This window comes from Ceratotherium simum, chromosome 23 (genome assembly GCF_057802395.1).
Source record: "Ceratotherium simum simum isolate JZ-2026a chromosome 23, ASM5780239v1, whole genome shotgun sequence".
In the NCBI taxonomy this organism is placed as follows: Eukaryota; Metazoa; Chordata; class Mammalia; order Perissodactyla; family Rhinocerotidae; genus Ceratotherium; species Ceratotherium simum.
In genome coordinates this window covers 18,113,670-18,136,179 of record NC_141922.1, presented here as the reverse complement: position 1 = coordinate 18,136,179, position 22,510 = coordinate 18,113,670, and the positions used below count along the sequence as shown (strand labels likewise).

At 45.0% G+C, this 22,510-nt stretch overlaps 1 protein-coding gene across 1 annotated transcript in view; it reads right to left on the bottom strand.

The window, feature by feature from the left end:
- Positions 1–699: 699 nt before the first annotated feature.
- ANXA13 (annexin A13) overlaps positions 700–22,510 on the bottom strand; it is an 83,633-nt gene continuing 61,822 nt past the window's right edge. The window contains exons 4-12 of the mRNA XM_087447104.1: positions 20,075–20,169; positions 16,757–16,927; positions 14,333–14,366; positions 14,149–14,228; positions 12,369–12,437; positions 11,854–11,955; positions 7,225–7,300; positions 3,630–3,742; positions 700–1,142 (exon numbers count right to left, since the gene is read on the bottom strand). Coding sequence (XP_087303230.1) covers positions 1,023–1,142; positions 3,630–3,742; positions 7,225–7,300; positions 11,854–11,955; positions 12,369–12,437; positions 14,149–14,228; positions 14,333–14,366; positions 16,757–16,927; positions 20,075–20,169 — 860 coding nt within the window. The 3' untranslated portion in view covers positions 700–1,022. The remainder of the gene's footprint in view (positions 1,143–3,629; positions 3,743–7,224; positions 7,301–11,853; positions 11,956–12,368; positions 12,438–14,148; positions 14,229–14,332; positions 14,367–16,756; positions 16,928–20,074; positions 20,170–22,510) is intronic.

Here is a 22,510-nt window from a genome sequence, read left to right as displayed (position 1 = left end):
ATTGATAAATGGGAGTAATACTAACCTCAGAGGGATGTTGGGAAGATTAAATATGAAAGTATGTTCCTTAGCAGTGCCAGACACAGATAATCATCCAATGAACGATAACAATAATTATTGGACCAAAGCATCCATGTTCTTTTGATAGACCCCTCTATGTCTAGCAACACATGGCTATGAGACAAACATCTTGGAACAGAGATGTTATTGGTGTGGAACCATCCATTTGAGAGTCAGACCATTGACCTTGATCCTATTGGCACTAATTGAATTTGCAGAGCAGATGGAAGACTCAAGTGGCTCAGATGTCTATAGAAGCAAGAAAAAACACTTAAACCAGGTAGTAGATTAGTGAATTTTACCCCTAGTTACATTTCACATAGGCAAGTCAATTGTTTCCTGCTGCCAGCGTGATTACTGTTGTTGCTGATTATTAATAAATATAACTATTTGCATTTCCCAAATATGTTTGAATTTCACCAGTCATCTATTTCCAGGACAAGAGCTGAAACAAACCAACCCAGTCTTTGGAAAAGCAGCTGATGGAGGCATAATCCACAACTTTAATTAACACTGAGGCTTTGAAATTGAACACGTGGAAGGCAAATTAATGATTTGGTGAATTTTGTCTTCCCTATACCTTAACCATTCAATCTTTACCCAGAACATACACACCCCTGTGCCATACATGTTCTTCTAAATGTTTTATTACAAAAGCACAGTTTTTTCACCAACTTCTGATTTCACTGGTGCTTAGAAAGCATTCAGTTACCATGCCAAAGGAAAGTTAAGAGGCAGCCCAGGTACTTGCCAAGCCAGCGTCCAGAGTGCCCTGCCCCAGCGTCTCAAGGCTGCTGCCCTTAAGTTAAACAGCTTGGCCCGGCTATACTACTCAAGCTGCCAAGAAGATAAACCAGGACTGTTGAGGGGTTTTCATGCTGGAGTCGCATTTGCAAATCTGGTTTGGAAGGGGGTCTTGACAAAGGTGCTTCCTTTCTCTGCTCCTACCGCTCTAGCTTCACTCAGCGCAAGAGGGCCACCAGCAGTTTCCGGAAGCCCCCAGAGGTGTCCGAGCGAACCATGTCACAGAGAGACTTCTGGTACTTCTCTTGGAACTTTGCTTTTATCCCCTGAAGGTCCACCTGTAGGAGAGATGACGACAACACTTACAGCACACTCACCATAAATGCCGGGAGGCACTGTTCTGAGCGTGTTATTCTCATTTGCTCGTTTACACCTCAAAACAACTCTTCGAGGTGGGGCTATTATTCTTCCTACTTTGTGGATGAGGAAAGGAAAGATGAGCTCAGCTCCCCAAACCTTGCAGAGGTGTCTGTGTGTGTATATATATATTTCAGTATAACTTCATCAATGGATACTAAAACTTGAATTTCATATGATTTTTATGTTACAAAATATTTGTCTTTTGTTTTTATAGTTATTCAAAAATAAATCATTCTTAGGTAGCAGGACTGTACAAAAACACGGGTAGCCTTGATTTGGGCTACAGGCCACAGTTTGTTGACCCTTGTGTAGGGTTAAGAAAATTGTCCATAAAGAGATTTGAAATGAAGCCTTTTTTTCCTCTTGTACCCTGATCAGTAAGGATTTTAGTGCCGATCAACAAAATTCAAATCAATCTCAGTTTTGTAGGACTTATTTTGAGTCTAATTCATTGAAAGCTTGAAAAACCTAGGTGTTGGAGGTGGGGAGAGGGCTCAGAAGAAAAACAAATAAAAAGATTGTTCCGCTCTAAAGACTCTTAGAACCTAGTAAGGGAGATTATATTTTCACCAGAAAAGATATAATTCCAGATAGAACATAGTGAGTCTCATAAAAGAAACACAGAGCTCTCTGTAACCAGGAGTTGTTTTTTTTGTTTGTTTTTGATTTAGACTCTCTCTTGCACTCTAGACAGACCCACAAACAATCGCTCAGGTTTCTGGTTCTTTTTTCTCCTGCCCCATTAGGGGGCTGAACTCAGAGAGAGAAAGAAGATGAGAGCAGGGGCAGGTGGGAGAGGGAGGAATTTTTCCAAGTGGATGCTGAGTAGGAGAGAGACTACAGCAGGGGGATGGTGTGTGTCCCCTGCTCCCCTGGCTTGTATGCTGCTTGGCTGGGGGAGGGGCAGGGAGATGGGGGGCAGTCAGTGAGCGTGGGGTGGGGCACACTGGGGCTATGCTTTAGTACCTTGAGGCTTTGGGGGATTAGAGGATCCGGCCAGTATATCTGGACCTCAAGCATTCTGAGGGAATGGCCCACATGTGCAGTTGACCCAGAATGTGTGGTCAATACTGAGATGGGATGGAGCGTCTAGGAATAAACACCCCATGGCCCGCGTTGGAGTGAACATGGAACCCTGACGAGCCCTCCAGAGCAGTCCAATCCTCTGGGATCTTTTTGAATCCTTGCTCTGCTCTGTCTCTAACCTGCTCCTTTGAGCACCTCAAGACTGGCTGGGGGTTGAGTTGCTAAAATACAGGGATGCAGGGGAGGCAGAGACCTGGAGAGACAGAGGAAAGAGAGAGATTCGGAGCAATGGAGGAGAGAATGAGAACTGGGGAGGGAAAGAGGGAGGAGAAAGAGAATTGGACTTTAAGAGAGAAAGAAAAATACGAATAGCGGAGGAGGCAGAGAAAGAGGGGAGGAGGAGAAATTCCAGGAACAGAAATAAAAACTAAAGAACGGTCTTACTGCTAAGTTATATTTTAAGACAGTGTCAGATGTTAAGTATTACTTGTCAAAAAGCTGTGGGCCAGAATTTGGGCTGATGTCTTTCCTCCTTCATTTAACAATTTTTTGAGGGAGGATATCTGTGGTTTCCAAGTGCTCAGTTACACTTCATTCTCCAAGGCTCCTCCAGCTGCAGACAAAATGCCATTTCCCCTTTATTTTGTAATTCTGCCTTTCTGCGGCTCGATATTCCAAAGCATTCGCTGTGAATCTTGACAGCTGCTCCCAAGGTTTTTGCTACTTACCTCCCTGTCATCATGCACTCTCAAAGGGGGGCGATATTGCCCCCAATGAGGCGACAATTGGTTCTTGAAAAAAATCTTGATCTTTTTATGTAAAAGTAACTATATATATAGTGAACATAAGCAGATGTACGGTAGAACTGTGTTGTTAACATTCTTGGAGGGGGGTGGCAATTAGGGAAAAAAAACTGGGTCTAAAAAGGTTCCTTAGTGGGGCAAAATTGTGCTTCTGTGGGGTGTTCAATTCAATAAAGGTCTCGCTCAGGAGTAAGGAAGTCGTTTGCTCATTGTCTCTGCTGCTGAGTGACCTTGTCCATCGCTAACCTTTCAGTGTCTCTGTTTTGTTTTCCTTAAAATGAAGCTGAGTGTGGCGGCACTACCAGAACGGCTCCACCAGGGCCCCTCTGCACACCGTCATGAACTCTCCAGAGCCAAAGATGACAAAAATAGAAGCAACGATCATTATTGTATTTTTTATAAAAAGAAACAGATTGAAGCATAGCACAATGTCTTCCACAAAGTCTGGGAAGGCAAAGGCTGTCTCAGTTTTACTTTTTCTGTAAATAGGCTCTTAATAAAGACTAGTTGTTGAGGACACCGGTGGTGGTGTAAAGAGAAGTTGCAGCCCACCTCTTGGAGTTGAGTGTGTCTTACCTCAGCCCTGGTCACAATGATGTGAATTAGCGTCTCCTCATCGGTCCCCGCACCCTTCATGGCCTTGTACAGACGCTCAGCAAAATACCCCTGGTGGTCCCGGGCACACCTCACTGGGCGGGACAAGGGAAAAGAGAACGTGAGACATTCGCGTTTTGTTGAACAACATGGAGACCCTCTGAAGGAATGGAGCTGGCCCAGGATGTCACCTGGCTGCCCTTGGAGCAGACTGAAATGTGAGACAGATGTTTGAAAGGAGCAGACTTCACACTGTTGGGTAACAGGATCTGGAAGATTCCCCTGGGTCAGAACACCTGAGCTCTTTGACCAGAACTGAGTCAAAACCCCTTCAGACAAAATAGAACCTCTCCTGTTCCCTGAACAGTCTTCAGAGGAGGAGGAACGCTGTGGCCATCCTCAGGCTCTCCCTGCAAAGTTCATGGTTCTCACCAGCAGAAATAACTTTCATAGCTACATGAAGTCGCTGATGCCGGAGTCAGGTCTGGAGGGGAAATACAGATGGCTGGCCACATTGCTGTAATAAAACTTCATAATTTTGCATATTTACTCAGTTGGACTGTGGCCTGCTTTGCTATGCTAAACAACCTGCCTTCCCTTTGTTTTTCCTCACTGGTTTGCTTTGTGAGCCTCACCTCTGGATCTTTTCTAAGTTTCCCACAATCTTCTTATTTTGAGATCTGGGATACAGGCTTGATGAAATGTTTATCTTGTCTCCAGATCACCTTCCTATGATGTTGCTCTTTTCTGGCCTTCCCCCTTGCCCGTCAGCTTTGATCTAATCCACAAGTCAATGAAGCGTGGTTTCCATTCACCAGCCCAGTGATGGGGTGCATCTCTACTCCTGGGGATAAATCATTATCCTCTCCCCTCCTCCCAGGCTCTATGGTCCATTGTGACTAATGCTTTGTGGGAATGAACCATTTACTCTGTACATTGCTAACATTTACCTAGAACACTTAACATTTTTGATGTTAGTGATTAATAATAATAAATTCAGCGTAAGTGTGGAATGTGCATCCTTAATATGTCCTGTGACAGGAACTCTTGTTTTCTAGGTAATTGTCTATATGATTGATGCTTACAAGGAAGAGAGAGGAACAGGATTAGGGAAGCAGAGGCTAGGTTGGTGATCTGTCTCCTTTTATTGGCCATGTGGCAGCCAGCCACCAGTGTGTCAGTGGAAAAGAACAGCCCAGACCCAGGTGTCTGACCTCTTTAGCCCGAGAACAATCCAAAAACTGCTGATTTGGTGGCGGTTGTGAGGGGAATCCGTCAATTTGGGGAGTAGCATACTTGAGAGTCACTGTGACCCCCAGACATTCTGAGCTAGTGGCCTCACAAGGTTTTCCTGAAGACCCTCTCCCAGGCAGTACTCATTGACGCTGAGATGATTGTCTGCCTAATATCAGTGTGTCCCACACCTACATAGGTGTCTTCTCCCCTGACATTCCTTCTTCCTGATATCTTGGGCAGAAAATTCTCAACTCCTCTACTCTATACAAGCTATGCCTAGTGAACAACCTCTGTTGTTTTCAGCAGCAGGAACCCCTCAAATGTTACGATGAGGCTAGGCAGGGAAGATATGGGAATAAAGCTGGTTGTGGCAAGTGGAAGGAAGGGCAGCCAGCTACTGTGCTCATCGCATGCTCCTCCTCGCCTTCAAAGCAGGGGTTCTCAAACTCCAGTGAGCACAGGACAATCACTTGGGGATCTTGTAAAAGTGTGGCTTCCAGGCTCCATTCCTGGAGGTTCTAAATGGGCAGCCTGGAGTGGGGCTCAGGAAACTGTATTTTCCCACACCTCTGCATAGGGGATTCTGATGCAGGTGATCCACGGACCCCCCTTTGAGAAGTGCTGCTCCAGAGGCTGCAAGTGGTGGGAGTCATTTGTTCTCGTAACCCCTCCTCCTTGATTTTAGCCGTAAACTGGCATTTTTATGAGTTTATGAGACGGTAGAGAATGTCTTCAAAATATAGTCATGAAGTCATGTTCTACAATTTTATGTGGTTTATTCTCAAGCTCTTTTCTAATCACTTTTAAGTTTGCTACCACTGGAGCACACCTAATTCCTGTATTTCATGGTCCCCATCTCCAGAGACGTGGCCTTTCCTTCTTCTGTACCCTCCTTGCTCTGGCTGCTTTTGCTTTTGTCTTTACTGTAGCCTAATCTATTGATTCGTGTGACTATGCCCCAGACTTTCAGCTTCTTAAGAGCAGGAACTAGATCTAGTTACCTCTGATCCCCACACCCAGCACAACTCTTGGGCCAGGCAGGCGCTAAGTAAATGTTAAAGAATTGAACGGTTTTATTACCATTAATAATATTAATAAAGGTTAATATTAATCTTCTGACTGAACTCTGGTATTTTCCTGATTCTCTGCACTGCAAGCACAGGAAGAATTGGGAGCCTCTGAGTCGGGACATGAGTAGATCTCTCCGTTTACTTAAGAGACTCATTCTTTAAGCCCTAAGGACAGTCGTTGCATGTATCCAGTGTGGGGCATGAGTGACACTAGGGATGTTTAGGCCTCTGTACATCACAGTAGAGGTCCTGCTAATTTGAATGCAAAATAAGGATGGATTAAAAAAAATTGTTGACGTTCCAAAAAAGAAAAAATCACACACAAAGAAACAAAACAACAAGGGTTGGCAGCTAGGGCACATTTTTAAACTTCCAAGGCTGCTTTCTCGGTTCTTCCTCTTCTTCTAGAGATCCGTCTCTCCATCTCTTGTGCCATTTGGGATGGTGCCCTGGACTCCTCACCATGGGAGTGTGGACAATGGACAATGCCTTCATTCCAAGGCTTGCAAAAAGGAAAAAGCAGCCTGCCAGACACAGCCCCACGCCCACCTCTCTGCTATTTCCTGCCTGTGAGCAGCACCTGGAGAGAAGGTCCTGGTGTTTGCTTGGCACGGTCAAGATCTGGTCTCCCTCCCCTCTCTTTCTAAACAGACCTCATTTATTCTGAGTGTTGAAGGGAACCGAATGGAAAAGGACACCCTCAAGCCATCAGGCATGTGCAAAAACTTGTTCACGGATCCGAAATCTGGATACTTTTGATTGTGTGTCATATGAACCATATACTGCTCCCTGAGACTAGACAATGGTCCCAGGCTGTTGACAGATGCCCTCTGGGACCCGATCTTGGTGGGACTGTAGTGGATGCCATGGTGCATCTCTCAGGTGTCCTCTTTAGGATGGAGGCACTCATTCCAAGAGCTGCCCGCTGGCTGCTCACAGCTGAGTCCCTCCCCAGGAATGGTCCTCCAAGGAGCTGCCTTACCCAAGGTTGCAAATGCTCCTGGGGTACAACCAGTTGGCTGCTTGATGTGGGGTGCAAAGACCCTGCCCCCTTGCCCTCACTTTGGACATCCTGGCTTTAGGCTTCCCTGGGGGACCAGCCAAGGCCCTATTGCAACTGCATCACGCTCACTCTCTCCCTTGCCCAATGCTGCTCAGATGTGTTGTTCCCAAAGCTATTCCCCAAAACTTTCCTGCACTCAAAGCTCCGTCTCCGAGTCTGATTCCAGGGATCCCAGCCTAAGTCAGGGACTCTCCTAGCTGTACTTTACCGAGAGTTAAGTAGGCCTTCTGCAGATCTCCTGACGTTTCTGCTTTGATGGCCTCTTCGACGTCTTTGCCGATGAGCTGGAGAGACAACCAAAGGCCAATGTTATTCCAGGTTCTGCTTTTGGCCTTGGCGCTCTTGGGGTTGTTTTTCTACAGAAAACACTAAACTTCCAGATTTGGTCACCTGGCTTTATGGAACTCCTATCCTGCCTCGGGCCTTGCAGGGCTTGGGGTAGTTGCCCCCATTCGAGTGGGGCCTGTCATGGCTGAGGAGTTAGTCCATATTTGACCCTTACTGGACTTGACCCCAGTCAGGACCACTTCCTTGGCCTCCATTTCCTCATCTATAAAATCAGCGAGTGGAAGAACAAGGAATATATACTATAACAATAATTCTTTACACGTATATAATACTTTAGTTTCCAGTGTGTTTTAAAAATTCTTTCCATTTCCAATTTTCTAGGAGACTGTGGTTGTAATCATCTTACCCACACCTTCCTCACCTCCCTTGACCTGGGACTGGGGACTCAGTCCCCTACAGTTTGGGTGAAATAAGCAGAGACTGTGAAGTTCATGGTAAGAACTTGGTCTAATGTTTCTGATAGAGCGGGGTTGCACGGCCTGGAAGCTGGGGGCTGACATGTCAAAATGCCACCTTCCTTCACTCTAGGGTGATTCCAAATGATCCTATTTTCACTACCGGCTCACATCTTGCTCTGCACAGCATTACACATTAGGTTGCTTCCCAAATATTTACAGAAGCTGAAGCTCAGAGTAAATTGTGACGGTGCTTAATGCAAGTTCCACGCGGGCCAAGCTCAGGGCAGGCAAAGAAAGACAAAGGAGAGCTCTGTGTTGGGTTTTGGGGAATGCAGTTGAGCATTAGCAAGTACTGAAACTTCTTTCTGAGAACTTGTCTTTTGAGGATATGACACAATTGTGATTCTATAAATAATTGGGGCCTTTGGGGACACACCAGTGGAGTGTATGTAGTTTATTCTGAAAACGCAGGTAAACAAAGTATTCTTTGTGATGACAGCACAATAGATGTCGGGGGAGGAGGGTTGGGATTTAATGAGGCCCTATTGCTTGATCTCCTTGTCATGGTTTGCACATCTAGAGGTCTGGTGTGTGTAACAGAACTAGATTAAAAGGAGATTGGGTTGGAGGCTTTCAGTCCTGTCCCTTCCTTAGCTGTTCTCAGACTTTTTTGGGTTTGATATGGGAGCTGGTATTTTTTGGGGGGTTTGATATGGGAGTTGGTATTTCAGAAGGGACTGGTATCACTTTCCCATGAACAGGGTTCTTGTTCTGTGGACTGAGATTGCATTTCAAGAGGACATTGTATTCACACAAGGTCTGTGTTGACTAAAGAAAATCCTCACATTAAACCACTTTCTGTTTCTATTGTTAATACTGGGCCAGAACACTATTTTTTAACTTTCTGTGGACTCTTGGCCTACAGAACAGATAAAAGCAGAAAAGCAGAGATGTTCTGGAAAGGCGGGAGATGGGTTCCTTACCCTAGTCCTAGGCAGTAATGCCAGGTTCTGCCCTCTCAGGATCTCTTCTTTGAACAACTCCAGGGGGCACTATTCACACAATATGAGAGGGCGTTGCCCCCTCTTCTCTACATACCTCCTGCCCCCATCCCCCTCCTGGTAGCTCCATGAAAACAATTGACTTGCCCAAGCTATTGTGACTCTCCTTTGTAAATGGCAGGATTTTCAGTTCAGTTACTGAAACACTTAATTCTTTGGGGGCTCTTTGGATAGAACCAGGTTTCTGATCTTAGTACAAAAACACGTTGCCAGAGTGAATTCCAGACCAGCCTCAAGGGCCTCTAGTTAACTAGGTAGCATTGCCGGTAGGGAGATTCTTAGAAGAATAGGGGAGGCATTTCTTTCTTTTAAAAGCAATTCCCCCAAATTGACAGCGTGCCCGCAGCAGAACCCTGCACGCTGGCTTTGGCTACAGCAATTACAGGGCCAAAGGCTCTAGAACGGTCTTGGAACACTTAAAGGAGAGGGGAGAAGTGGGAAGGGGTGTGGTGGGGAAGCAATAAGCTTGGGCTGTGGGTATGTGGACTTATAATTTATATTGGGTGCTGTTTGGGGAACTTACTCCAGCTTTATACAAGCCTTTCATGTTGGTAAACTTCGGGACTGTAATAATCTTGCATGATGCAGCAGAGCTGGGGAAGCTCTGCTGCTTGGCAGAGATTTCTGAGCGCGTCAGTAGTTAAGACTCAGGCTTAGAGAGCAAATAAAGAGCAAAACCCTGAGTTTTCAGGCCAAAAAATAAAATTCAGCTCTAAGCTAGGATAGCCTATGCCACATAATCCACTCCAGTGATCTCACACTAGCATGTTAGTGCTTTTGGCAAGAGACCATGAGAAAATTTACCGACCAGGGTCTTAAGATCAGGGTGAACTCTAAAAAATCAATTATAAAGATCAAGATGAATGTTGTTCCAGCAAGGTTTTTGGAACAGATGAATAGGTAGCACTTCAGAGGTTTCACGTAAAGAATCATCAAATCAATTGATTATCTTATTGTCTATTTGAGCATCACCTCTCATTTTTGACACTATTGGTTCACATAGGGAGACTCCTAATAAGTGCTAATGTTTATTGAGCACCTACTGCATGGCAGGTACCAAGTGCTTTACTTCTGTTAATTCATTTAATCCTTACTAAGCTTACGAAGTCAGTACTACTATTATCTCTATTTTATGGTTGGGGAACCTGAGGCAAAGAACCCTTAATAACTTGTCCAAAGTCATCCAGCTAGCAGCCTAGAGCAGACCTCTTATACTTTAACATGCATCAGAATCACCTGGAAGATTTGTTAAAACACAGACTGTAGCACTCCAACCCCAGGGAATCTGATCCAGTAGGTCCCAGATGGGGACTGAGAATTCTCATTTTTTTTCCTCACCAAAGCTCCAGCACATAGTTGTATATTCCAGTCGCAGGTCCTTCTAGTTCTTCTATGTGAGCCGCTGCCATAGCATGGTTACTGACAGATGAGTGGTGTGGTTCTGTGCTTGGGAACAGAACCTGGGCCGCTGAAGCAGAGTGCACTGAACTTTAACCACTAGGCCATCAGGGCTGGCTCTGAGAAGTCTCATTTTTAACATGTTCTCAAATGATACTGATGTTGTGGTTTCAGGATTAATTTTGAGAACGATTGGCCTAGAGAGCATCCTTGCAGGCAGTGAGTGGTTCATGCACACATACACATGCTCACATGTACGTGTGTTTCTATAGTCATCACAAATGACAGCCATCCCCAGAAACTCCATCCAGGGCCCCAGTCGTGTGGGAAGAGGGTCTAGGCCATGGAGAAGTCTCCCAGCTCAGAGTCTACACAGCTCCAGGCGCAGAGGCTAGGGGAGTGTAGGGTCAGCTGCCTTTGATCGTGATTCTGGGCACAATTTGAAAGCAGAAGGCCCTAAAGGCTCATATACAGTAACGATAAAATTCCTAAGCTTTATTGTCTTTTCATCTGCTGGCAACACAGGAAACAGTATTTCGAGTGAGGAGCGGCCAGCTCCAGCCGAGGTAGGAGCTTAGGCTGGGGAATCTTGGAGTCCTCGTCCACTTTCTGCTACTGACTTGCTGTGTGGTCCTGATAAGTTACAGATGGTTCCTTACTCATAACAAACTTTCCTCATCCAGCAGTTGTGGGTAACAATGGCTGTTCAGCCTGCATTATAGTTACAGGATTGTTGTGAAGTTGAAATGAGATATAGGGCACAGAAGTGCTTTGATTAGTGAAAAGCACTCTACAAATATAAAATAGGAGACAAAAAAAAATCTGATACTCCACAAAAGCCTTCTTGCAATTTAAGACTGATTTTCAGACACACCACTAAGTGCCTTGAAATAGCTAACTCACCTTGTTGGCTTAAAATTATCATCAGATTAAAAAAATAATTGTATAAAAGTAATTTATACACATCTTCCCAGGAGTGTATCTCTGGGGTACATTACGTCCATCTTGGGAGTGGTAGGCACTGTTAGCCCGGCTGTAAATTGCAGTATTAACAACAACAAACATTTATGTGCTTACCACATGCCAGATACTGTTTTGAGCCTTTTACATTTTTCTTATTTAACTCTTAAAATAACCCCAGGGAGCTGTGATGATGATGATCATGGTCTCTGTTTTACAAACGAGGGTGGAGAGGTTAGGTCACTGCCTAGCAAGAGAACCAGGATTTGAATCTGGACCCTCTCACTCGAGGACTTTGCTCCTGAACTTGACACTCCTCTGCCTTCCTAGCCTCTGCTGTAAAGCAGGGTTGCCCAACCTCACACTACATTTGGGGCTGGCTGATTCTTTGTTGTGGGGGCTGCCCTCTGCATTGTGGGATGCTTAGCAGCATCCCTGGGCTTGACCCACTGGATGCCAATAGCACAGCTGCCTCCACCACACCTAGTGTGACAACCTCAAATGTTTCCAGACATTATCAAATATCCCTGGGGTGGGGGGTAAAATGACCCCCGATTGAGACCCACTGTTGTAAAAGACCCCCCTAGTTCCATATCCTAGATCTTGGCTTCTTTTGAAAATAACGTGACAGTTTCAGTGCGAACTCCATTCCCCTAGTACTTGGTTACTTACAATTTGATAGGCTTGAAAGGTGGCTTGTAACTGCTTGTGGCTCCTCTTGGCCAGGACTTCATTGAAGGCAAGCTCCTCAGTGCCCCAGCGGCCTTCCCCTGCCTCCAGGGTCAAATGCAAACATTTTGAAAAAGCCTTTTCCAAAAAGGCTGAATATACAGTGCTGCGACAGGCCTCCTCACTTACAGGAAATTATAAAATATGCACTGAACAGAGGCCAAACGGATTGACTAAGCACTTTCAACTTCTAACCCGTGAGTATACTTCACATAGTTATTTATATTATTTATATCCTCCCTTGTTCCAAAATGGAGCTGAGGTGGTTAACCCCAGACAACAAGAATAGGAACAATTCTTTTAGGTTCATGAAGACCATATACATGAAAAATATTTTAAAGATCACAGTTATTTCTTAAGGAACTCCCATTCACATGACATAGAGAAACATTTGTTGAAAATAATGCTAATAAAATTAAAAAAAGCATTTGCTGAGACGCACACGACTGCACACTTACATCATACAGATCTTTGGCATCCTTGCCAGCTAGATCTTTGTCCACATCACCTCCTTCATCACGATTAGCCTAGAAAAGTCGACATGTTGTTATTATCTTGAGTTCCTGCTTGACCATAGAAAACACCAAGGGAAAGTCTTGGAAAACTAGGGGTGAATTTAGAGGGGTGGCCTGAAGCGAGATTCAGCCTGGTAAAGTGGCAGCTCTGCTCTTTGCTGCCATCTTTTGGGCACAACTGATAAACAGAGTAGCTGCTGTGACAACATTTGTTTTTTTTCTTTTTTCCTAGAAACCAGGGTCACTCACCCCACCGACCTCTAAGCAGGCTGAAAGAAACCTCACGATGTCCCCTGGAGGAAGTCCATTGGAAAGCTCAATCTTCCTTCCAAAATATCAAATTACACCTCTCAGGGTCCCAGTCCTGAAGAACCCTGAATGCTGGTCATGGAAGGTCTTGGAAGTCTAACCTAAGCCCTTTGTGGCAGGCAGAATTCTAAGATGACCCCCAATGGCCCACACCCTTGTATAATCCCCCTCCTTTGAGTGTGGACGAGAATCATGAATAAGATGAGATATCACTCCTGTGATTATGTTATGTTAATATGGCAAAGGGGATGTTTCCAGATGTAATTAAGTTCCCTAATCAGTTGAGTTAACAAAAAAGGATGTTATCCTGGGTGGGTCTGACCCAATCAGGTGAGCTCTTAAAAGGTCAGAGATGGAAGAAGTCAGGGAGATGAGCTCCTGCTGGCCTAGATGAAACCATATAGCCATGCTTTGAACTGTCTGTGGGGCGGCCACATGACAGGGAGCTGCAGACGGCCTCTAGGAGCTGATAGTGGTCTCTGGTTGACAGCTAGCGGGAAAACAGGGACATCAGTCATACAGCTGCAAGGAACCGACATCTGCCAACAACCAGTGAGCTTGGGGAGGACCCCGGGTCTCAGATGGGATGGCAGCCCTGGCTGACACCTTGATTTCAGCCTGGTGAGACCCTGAGCAAAGGACTCGGCTAACTGGTAACAGGACTCCTGACCCATGGAACCTGCAAGATGGTAGATCTGTGTTGTTTTAGGTCACTAAATTTGTGGCAATTTGTTATGCAGCAAGAGAAAACTTATATAATCTTCCTACTACAGCTGAAAACTACTCCATGTGTTCTCTGCTGCAGTCTATCTACATCGAGAGTAAGGAAACAGAGGAAATGCACAAAGCTCATACAGATGGGTGTGTCAAGGAGAGTGCAGGTGCTGGGTGGCTGGAGGCCCTGGCGCTGTATCCTAGCAGGGCCAATTCTGAAAGCCCTGTTTTCCTGGCCAAGCTCCCTGCAGTGGTTCTTACAGGCCTAGACTTGGGGTGAAGCCTGGAAGTAAGTGCAGGGTTGTGTTGTGAGAAGAGGCCCGCTTGGGGTCAGACGGTCTAGTTCTTGTTGCTGGGCTGCGTCTTACTGGCTGTGTAAACCTGGGCAGGTTACCCATCCTCTCTGGGCTTGAGTTTCCTCGTTGGCAAAACGAGATGGTGATGCTTAACGAGATAACTCATTAACAAAATGGGATTGTAAACTGCAAATGACCAGGCAGATTGTTATTATGGGAGAAATCTCAATTGAATAATTTCACAACAGCTGGGCTGATGGAGCATGGGTTGACGATCCCTCAATAATATTTTTAATAAAAGGAGGAAATGTTTATTATCAACATGGCCTTTTTCATCACGGTATCATGTTGCCGAGGGCTATTTCCCAAGATCATAAAGCAGGTGAGGCCTCGTTATTCCTTACCTGTAGCAGGGACACCAGAATTTTCCTTAGGTTTCCACTTGTATCATCTTTGACATCCGATTCAAGGTTCCTGCCAAATACTTTTGAAGAAGAAAAAAGGAAGGGAGAAAACAGATGATTTAGTTTCCCAGAGCATTTTGAAAGGAACATTCTTTATCCAAAGTCAGAACAAAAGGTCACTTACACCTTTGGTAGGCCTCTTTAATGGCGATGATTTCCTAGGAGAGGTAATAAGAAAAGTCAATACTCCAAGGTGGGGTTAATTGAGAAGATACGCAGAGACACACAGAGGGAAGAGGCAGGAGCCTGTCTCTGGACACAGGATGCCTTCATGACTTCCTCTGAAGAGGGCTGTCCCTACGAGTCAGGGCCTAGGTCTGGAGCAGCTCCCTAGAGGTGCGAGGGAGCTCCTTCTGTGCAAACATTTCAAACCACACAAGTAACGTCTGCATAGGTTCTCCTTAGTTAAAAGGAAAATATTACAGCTCAGCTAACATCTTTCACAACCTCCTCACCCCATCTCACTCCCCCAGCCCCACCCAGGAAGCCAGTGTTAGAAGTCAGTACATCTTCCCAAGAATTTTTAGTTGCATTTGTATACATACATATGCGCTATTGAAACTACGTAGAACTGTTTTGTGTATGTGTTTAAAAAGTGGAATACTGTACACATCGGTTTTTGGCTTATTTTTTTCACTCAATAATGTGTCTTGGAGATCCAGCTGTGTTCATACATAGCTAGTCACCTAATATGTTTTAAATGATGTGAAATGTTCCATCCTACAATAAGCCATATGGTGTATTTAGCCAGCCTTCGATTAATGGACATTTAGGTTGTTTCCAGTTTTTCTCTACTTCAAACGAGGCCTCATTCAGTGAACAGTTTGCTGTGTGCAGGAGTGCAAGTTTCTCTCTAGAAAGTCTCCTGGGAAGAATTGCTTTGTATTTCAATGACTTGTGCTGAGTGGCCCACTCAGGCTGGCTGCCTCTGTTTACGCTTGAACCAGCAGTGTGTAAGAGCAGGCATTTCCCCACAACATATCCCACAAACTGTTTAAAATGAAAGCCAGTGGGCAGCGATGGGGAGAAGGTAGTGGGGTAATAGATGAGGAGCCTGGTTGATGTGCTTCGGTGGGTGGGAGGGAGGTGGGAGGCTGGTGGGGGCTGACCATCTGTGTCTATACAACTGCCTCCCCTTCTCCTCCTTCCAACCCACCGCCGGGATCTGCTGGAACCCGGGGTCTCCTCTCTCCCTGCTTTTCTTCTCTTTACTGTCAGATCTACTTGACTGAAAAAAAAAAAAAAAGATCTTGCTTGTTGTTTGAGACCAGGACTAGAAAGAAATTAGGCTGAGGGGGAACAGCATGTGGTCAAATAAGATTAGAAAAATAATGATCAAATTAACCTCTTGCCAAGTCAGGCTGCTGATTGCCGCGTATTGGATGCCTCTTTGCTGGGACTGTGGAGCTTCTGGAAAGGGTGGGAATGTGCAGTAGGGAAAGTTGTGTGACTATTGGACTGGACTGATGCCACCTCCTTTGCTAAGCCTCCTGTAAGGCACAATCCTAAACCGAAACTCCTGGAAATGCAGCGTTTTCATTATCTCATGGGAAGAAAAGAAGTCCAGGGATGCTCAGGAAAGAGGTTTGTGGCTGTGGCATGGAGTATGGCGGTGCTTCGGGAAATATACTGCACAGCACAGGCTGAGCAGAAGGGACCAGCTCAGGGTCGTTGGCACTCGAGACTTAAAATAGCATTTTAGCGTCAGAGCGCTGTCGGAGTTTTTCCTTGCTGTCTGCTCCAACCACTGCTTCTGTTTCCTATCCGGAGGCCTCAAGAGTGTTGGGATTTTCTGGCATTTTCCTTGCTAGGCCTCCCCATCCTATGCGATGACTGGCTATGGAAGAGGGGAGGTCTCCAAATAATGATTTGTGGACCCCCTTTACTCTTAATAAATTCCTTGGCTCTCATGGCTTCTGGAACCAAAGATGAACGGGCTTCTACTAGAGCCTTAAGAAATGCTTTTTTCAACTCCTGAAATGGTGGCCTGTGCCCAAGGGACAATGAGAGAGGTCTGCTGATAGAAGGACATGGAAACGTCTGGAGAGGTGCTGACAGCCATGGGGAGTGTTCATGGGATCCCCTCTGCCTTACCCACCTCCCTGCCTGGTTATAGCCTTCTTGGTACTCTACGCTAGATGATGGCTGTGGAGGAGGCAGCCACACAAACATGCTAGGGCTTCTTATTGCATTATTCGTGCCAGAAGACCCACAAAGTCAGGCTGGGAGGGAGAAAGTAGAATCTAGCCTTCTGCATATCAAACGGTGCATCCGTTTAGAAAAACAAAAGCTGGGTTGACAAAGCTCTTCTGGAAGGATCTATTTTGTCATGCCAAGGCCAGCAACACCAACACCAAGACTGACCACCAGAAGATTGGAAGAGGCATCTCTCCTTCATGGGCCAAGCAGACACATTTCTACCCAGACACTTGCTCACCCCATGGGTGGAATGCGGGATGTAGCTTCCCTTCTGGCTGTTGCAACCGCCTCTGATGGGCGTATGGATGTTCCCTCAGGGGCCAGGTCTGACGGCTCGGCGGGAACTAACCTTATTGGTTCTTGTGCACAGGACCTCAATGAGCACCTCCTCATTCGTGCCCAGACCCTTCACGGCCTTCTGCAGCTGCCGAGCGTCGTACTCGCTGGGGCGGTCCAGAAGGGCCAAGGTTGTCTTCTCGAAGTTTCCACTCAGCTCACTCTTGAGAACCTCCTCCAGGTCCTGTAGGAAGACAGCGAGAGCCCTGACTGGGAATGGCCCAAGAGAAGAGGGACAGGTGTCTGTTCTCCCCACCGCATGACCTTGGGTCGACGGGCAACCTGCTGTGGACACATGGGAGGTTATCTAGATGGAGCTGTACAGGCACGAGTGAGCTGCTCTGGAGGACTGTGGTCACTGTTACTGCCCATTAATCTTCCCCTAAGACTGGCAGAGAGGTGGAGAGAAGGTCCCCTGCTCAGAGCTGGAGACCCCGAAAATGAATCACAATAACAACCAGCCATTGGCAGCACATTTTAGGGTTCAGAGAGCTTTCTCACTCATACTCAAAATGGCCCTGGCAAGAGAGGAATTGGCAGTATCCCCATTTACTGAACCTTAAAAAGATGAAGGACTCGGCCCCAAACACTTGGCTAGAAAGGACTGAATTACAGGTTTGTTGATCTGTTACAAACCAGATCATTTGTCATCCAAATTGGGATGATCTGAGAGTGAAAGCAGGTACTATTAATAATTTCAGGGGGACAACAGGAATAATTAGGGAATGTCCTGGGCAAACCAGATGTACAGGTTTGGTTATCTTGTTAAATCCTGTGAGGGACACGTGTGGGAAAGCAGTCGGGCCTGGGGAAGGGAAGTACATGAAATTCTCACTGGCACCCTGTTTTGGCAGGTATCCATCTTCATGGACGTTTCTGGCAGGCACCCTCTATCACAAGTGAACTGCCCACTCCTGCCTGTCTCCTTCTGACTAGATGGTTTAGTGAGGAAAGGGGCAAGAATGGGCATTCAATCTAACTCGAGCTGTCAATGTCCCATCTTAAATGAAGGCCCTCAAAGCAGGACCTTCATGCAGCGACAGCCCAGTGCGGTCAGACTGGAGTCCCATGGACCAGCTAGCCTTTCAGGCCCCCAAATGATAGCATAGGGTGTGTCTGGCTACTCAGCAACATGGCCCGATGGCTAACAACACAGTCACAGTAGCTCGCTGACCTTGGAAATGTAGTTAATTTCACCAACTGTCAGTTTCCTTCTCTGAAAAGTGGGGAGAATGAGACTTATCTCTTAGGGTTGTTGGGAGAATTAAATAAGACAATTCACGTAAACACTGAGCACAGTGCCTGGCACATTTTAAATGTTCAATAAGTGACTATTATTATTATTATTATTCCATGCTGAAAGGAACTTTCTGAGAGAAGGCAAATCAACTATTTCTCAAAGGAACCTCTGAGCTCTGGGCCTGGGAGAAAAACCTAGAAGACTTTTGTCCAAGGCCCTGGGATCCGTAGTCTTCAAAGGGGCTGTGATATTAGCCCCTGGGATGTCCCCTGGGACGTCCGTCCCAGGGCAGCTGCTCCATCTAAAGCTGCGTCTTGTGAACCCAGGCCTTTTGTCAGAACTCTATGGTGTGGATCCCCGCGAAGACTGAAAATATTATTTCAGGTCGGATGGGCATTACATAGAACTTCAGAGAGCAGAAATCCCTTGTGCTTACTCTTACAAGCCACAAGCAGGAAAACACATCCCTGTGTGTTTACATTCTGTTTGGACACAGAAGCTGGCTCAGGATCTCTCTGCTCTAATCCTGGTTTTCCTGCTAAGTAGCTGGGTCACCTGGGGGTTGGTATTCTCTTTGGAGCTCAGTTGACATGGGGACTTAGATTTGTTTGTCTCTAGCATCTTCCAGCTTCGTGATATAGTGATTCTAGATCACCTCTCAGCAGTCTCAGCCATCTGAAACACAGCTGAGGATGGGAGAGTAAGCAAATGGTTGGCAAGTGTTGGTATTGAGAAGTTTTGTGCTAGAGATGCCCACATTATCTTTAGCAGAGCCCCTAAGCCCTCACTTTGAACCCATTTACTCTTATTTTACACTAGAGTTTTTAAGAAGCCTGCATCCAACTTTCCTTATCAGTAGGGTGGAAGTAGACATAGCTCTGGAGAGGCTGCTGCAGTTAGACACAAGGACAAGGATGAAGTTCAATGTCCTTCAATTCCATTAAATGCAGCTGAACTGAGGATTCACTTATTTTCATCAAAAATGACATTGACAAGCCCAATTGTGAGAAGCAGAAAAACTATTAAAGTACAACCATCTGCTCCATTTGGTGTATAAATAAATACCTCCTTTCACGGCGGTGGGTCCTCCAGGAGTGGACAGTGGCCCTGCAGCAGAAGACTTGGGTCTGAGTCCTGGTTCTTTTTCTTACTAGGTGTGTGATTTTGCATAAGTCATTTAAACAGATGAGCTCTACCTTTCCTTTCTGTAAAATGGAAATGACCAGACCTCTCATAGCTTCCCTCTCCTGGTTTGTGCTGGCGTTATCCTGCTTGATTCTCCCAGCAATCTGAGAAGGGAGGTAAATTATCATTTTCATTTTATGTGTGAGGAGACCTAGGCCTAAGGAGACTGTTACCTGCCCCACGTCAAATAAGTAAGAAAATCTGTCTCTATCTCTATTTATACATAGAGTGATTGAAACTGTAAAGGTTTCATAAATATGGATTAGAATACAGCATAATAATTAATATTCATTTTGCATACTGATAATTCCAATGACGTTAAGAAAAGATTAAATTGTGTTCATATGTACTGATAAAGAAAATAGACAGCCTAATGCATACTTAAATATTTCTATACATAACACCATTAACCACAACAAAAAGAACGAAAGAAAAATACATAAAGAAAGAAAAAAGGTGTTGATGCTTAACGAAATGGAGGATTTTTTTTTTTTTAAGTTTTCTGTAACAATCCCTTATGAAGACTATATCCTCCTTGAAGAAGCCTGAATAAATGAGGAATTCTTGTGTAAAGACCCACCTGTGAAAACTGATTTCAAATCATTGGCCTATCTGTAAATTAATATGTGGAATTTGTCCAAATGAGTGGAAAAAATAACTGAGGGATTAATAGAAAAAGGAGTCAATTTAAAAAATAATGAGTGAAAGAATATTGGTTTTACAGGCTATTAAGGCAATTTCAGTTTTACTGAAGTCAATTAAAGTTTTAAATAGTTGTTTCATTTTTACTCTTGGGTTAACTCAATAAAGCTTTAAAGATATTCTCTGCTACCCTGGGAATGCAGCGGAAGCAGAGCCCACTGAGGCCAAGGCCGTGTGCACGCTGGCGAGGACCCTTGGACTCACCTTGCCATATGCTGTCTTGTACTTCCGCTTTATTTGTTGCCTCTCATCTGACGTCCTGCTTGATAAGATTTCAATGATGGTTGCTTCATCAGTTCCTAAAGGGCAAGAGAAAGAAACAAAGCAAGAGTGAACGGGAAATAAGATGGAGGTTTATTTTCATCAAGGCTGAGGAAGCCGGGGCAGGGGGCAGAGGCTTCAGCAGAACCTCCATGGATCCTTTAGCTTTAATGTCTTGTGGAGAACTGTTTTCTTTTCACTCACTTGACAAATATCCATTGAGGCATCACATTGCATGAAGCGCAGTGCTGGGCATTGTAGTGGAAACAGGAATGAGCATGGCCTTAATTTCACTCCTCCACATATGCTCAAGAGAAATGAAAACAAATGTTCCCACAAAACTTGTACATGAATGTTCACTGCAGCATCATTCATAATAGCCAAGAGGTGAAGACAACTGGAATGTCCATCAATGGATAAATGGATAAACGAAATGTGGTATATCCATGCAGTGGAATATTATTTGGTCAGGAAAAAGGAATGAAGTACTGACACATGCTACATTATGAATGAACCTTTAAAACATTATGCTAAGTGAGAGAAGCCAATCACAGAGAACCACATATTATATGATTCCATTCATATGGAAATTCAGCATAGGGAAATCTATAGAGATGGGTGGAGTGGGTAGGGAGGTGATAGCTAAAAAGTAGGAGGCTTTTTTTTGAGGCGATGAAAATGTTCTAAATGGACTGCAGTAATGGGTTCACGTATTCATGAATATATTAAAAACCATGAATTGTACACTTTAAATGGGTGAATTGTATGGCATGTGAATTATACCTCAATAAAAATGTAAAAAAAAACTAAAAAAAAAAAAAGTATGGTCTATTCCTTGACCTTCAATTACATAAAATTGAGTGGAAGAGATAAAGATACAGGCTCAAATTGCTACAATATCAAGCCCACCCATGAACTTGTTCATCTCAGGCAAGAAGTCCCAACTGGGAGCATGAAGGGCAGTTGCCCCTTTAAACTCCCGACTGTTACACCTTTGAATTACACTCTTTCTAAAAAGTTCTTTTCCCTGATGCTCAAGGTAATACATACTCATTGTAGGCAATTTGATCAGTACTAAAAACTATATAATGAATAAGAAAGAAGAGGAGAATGTCCTTTTTTGAACATGCAGACAGGATTGGAAAGATGATCTAAGTATTGCAGGTACGGGGATGAGAAAGACTATTTAACTAGCAAACCCTGAATTATGTTTCTTCTTGAATTATGATTCAAATCATGGTTCCACCCTTAAACTGTATGACATTGGGCAAGTTATTTGCCTTGCCACACCTCAGTTTTCCCATCTGTAAGATGGGGGTAATGATATACAAGGCTATTGTGGGACTGAAATGAGATAATCCAAGTAGGGTCCACAGTGGCCCTGAGAGTGCTCATGGGAGACCATGGACACCAGGGATCATAAATGACCAAGTGCCCTGGGGCTGCCTCAGATCCATGTGGGGCTCGCTCAGTGACTGAATGCACTGGGATTTAAGGCACAGCGCTTGGCAATTGTGAGAGCTAGGAGGAACATCAGAGGCCTTCTAGTCCAAGCTTTATTTACAGATGAAGACACTTGAGACACAACTCAGAGCCTCTTCTTAGTTCCTGCGTGTACCTGACTGTTCTGCAGTATTTGAATTTGTTGACCGTTCTCTGCTGGAGACACCATCCTTGACTGCTTTGCATCTCTCCTCCTGTTCCTTCCTTCCACCTCTCCCCACCTCTCTCTCAGCAGCCTCCATCGGCCCTTCTTCCTTCCTCTGCCCTTAAACTCAGCTTCCAGCTCTCCTTGCTGATTGCAGTCACTCTTTCCCCCGGAGACCACCGCCCTTTTGCTGATGAATCCTAAATCAGCACCTCCAGCCTGTATCTTTCCTCTGAGCTCAGATCTTATTTCCGGCTTCCTGTGGCCATCTTCCCATGGATATCCCAAGGCATTTCAATTCCCTGTTTATGTAAACCTGAACTCACCTTGTCTATCCTTAAGTCCACTCCCCACGCTGTTCACTTCATCTCAGTGCATGGCATCCCCCGAATTAGAAAATCCAAAGACATTTTTGAGGGCCCACCTTTGGTCTCCTTTACCTTCTAGTATCACCATGTGCCGTCTGTCTCACCTATGAGATAACTCCATCTTCTTCATTCCTACTGCCACTGCCTGATAGGCCCTACTTGTCTTTAGTCTCCCCGACTCCAGGCTCTGATCCCTGCGGTCCACCCTCCATGCTGTCATCAGAATCATCATTCAGAAGCATGCATGTGCTCATTTCACTTCCTAATTAAAATACCTTTAGTGATTCCTCATGACTCCTAGAATTAAATCCAAATTCTTTAATGCAGCATTGAGACTTCCTGCAGTTTGGTCTCAAACTATTC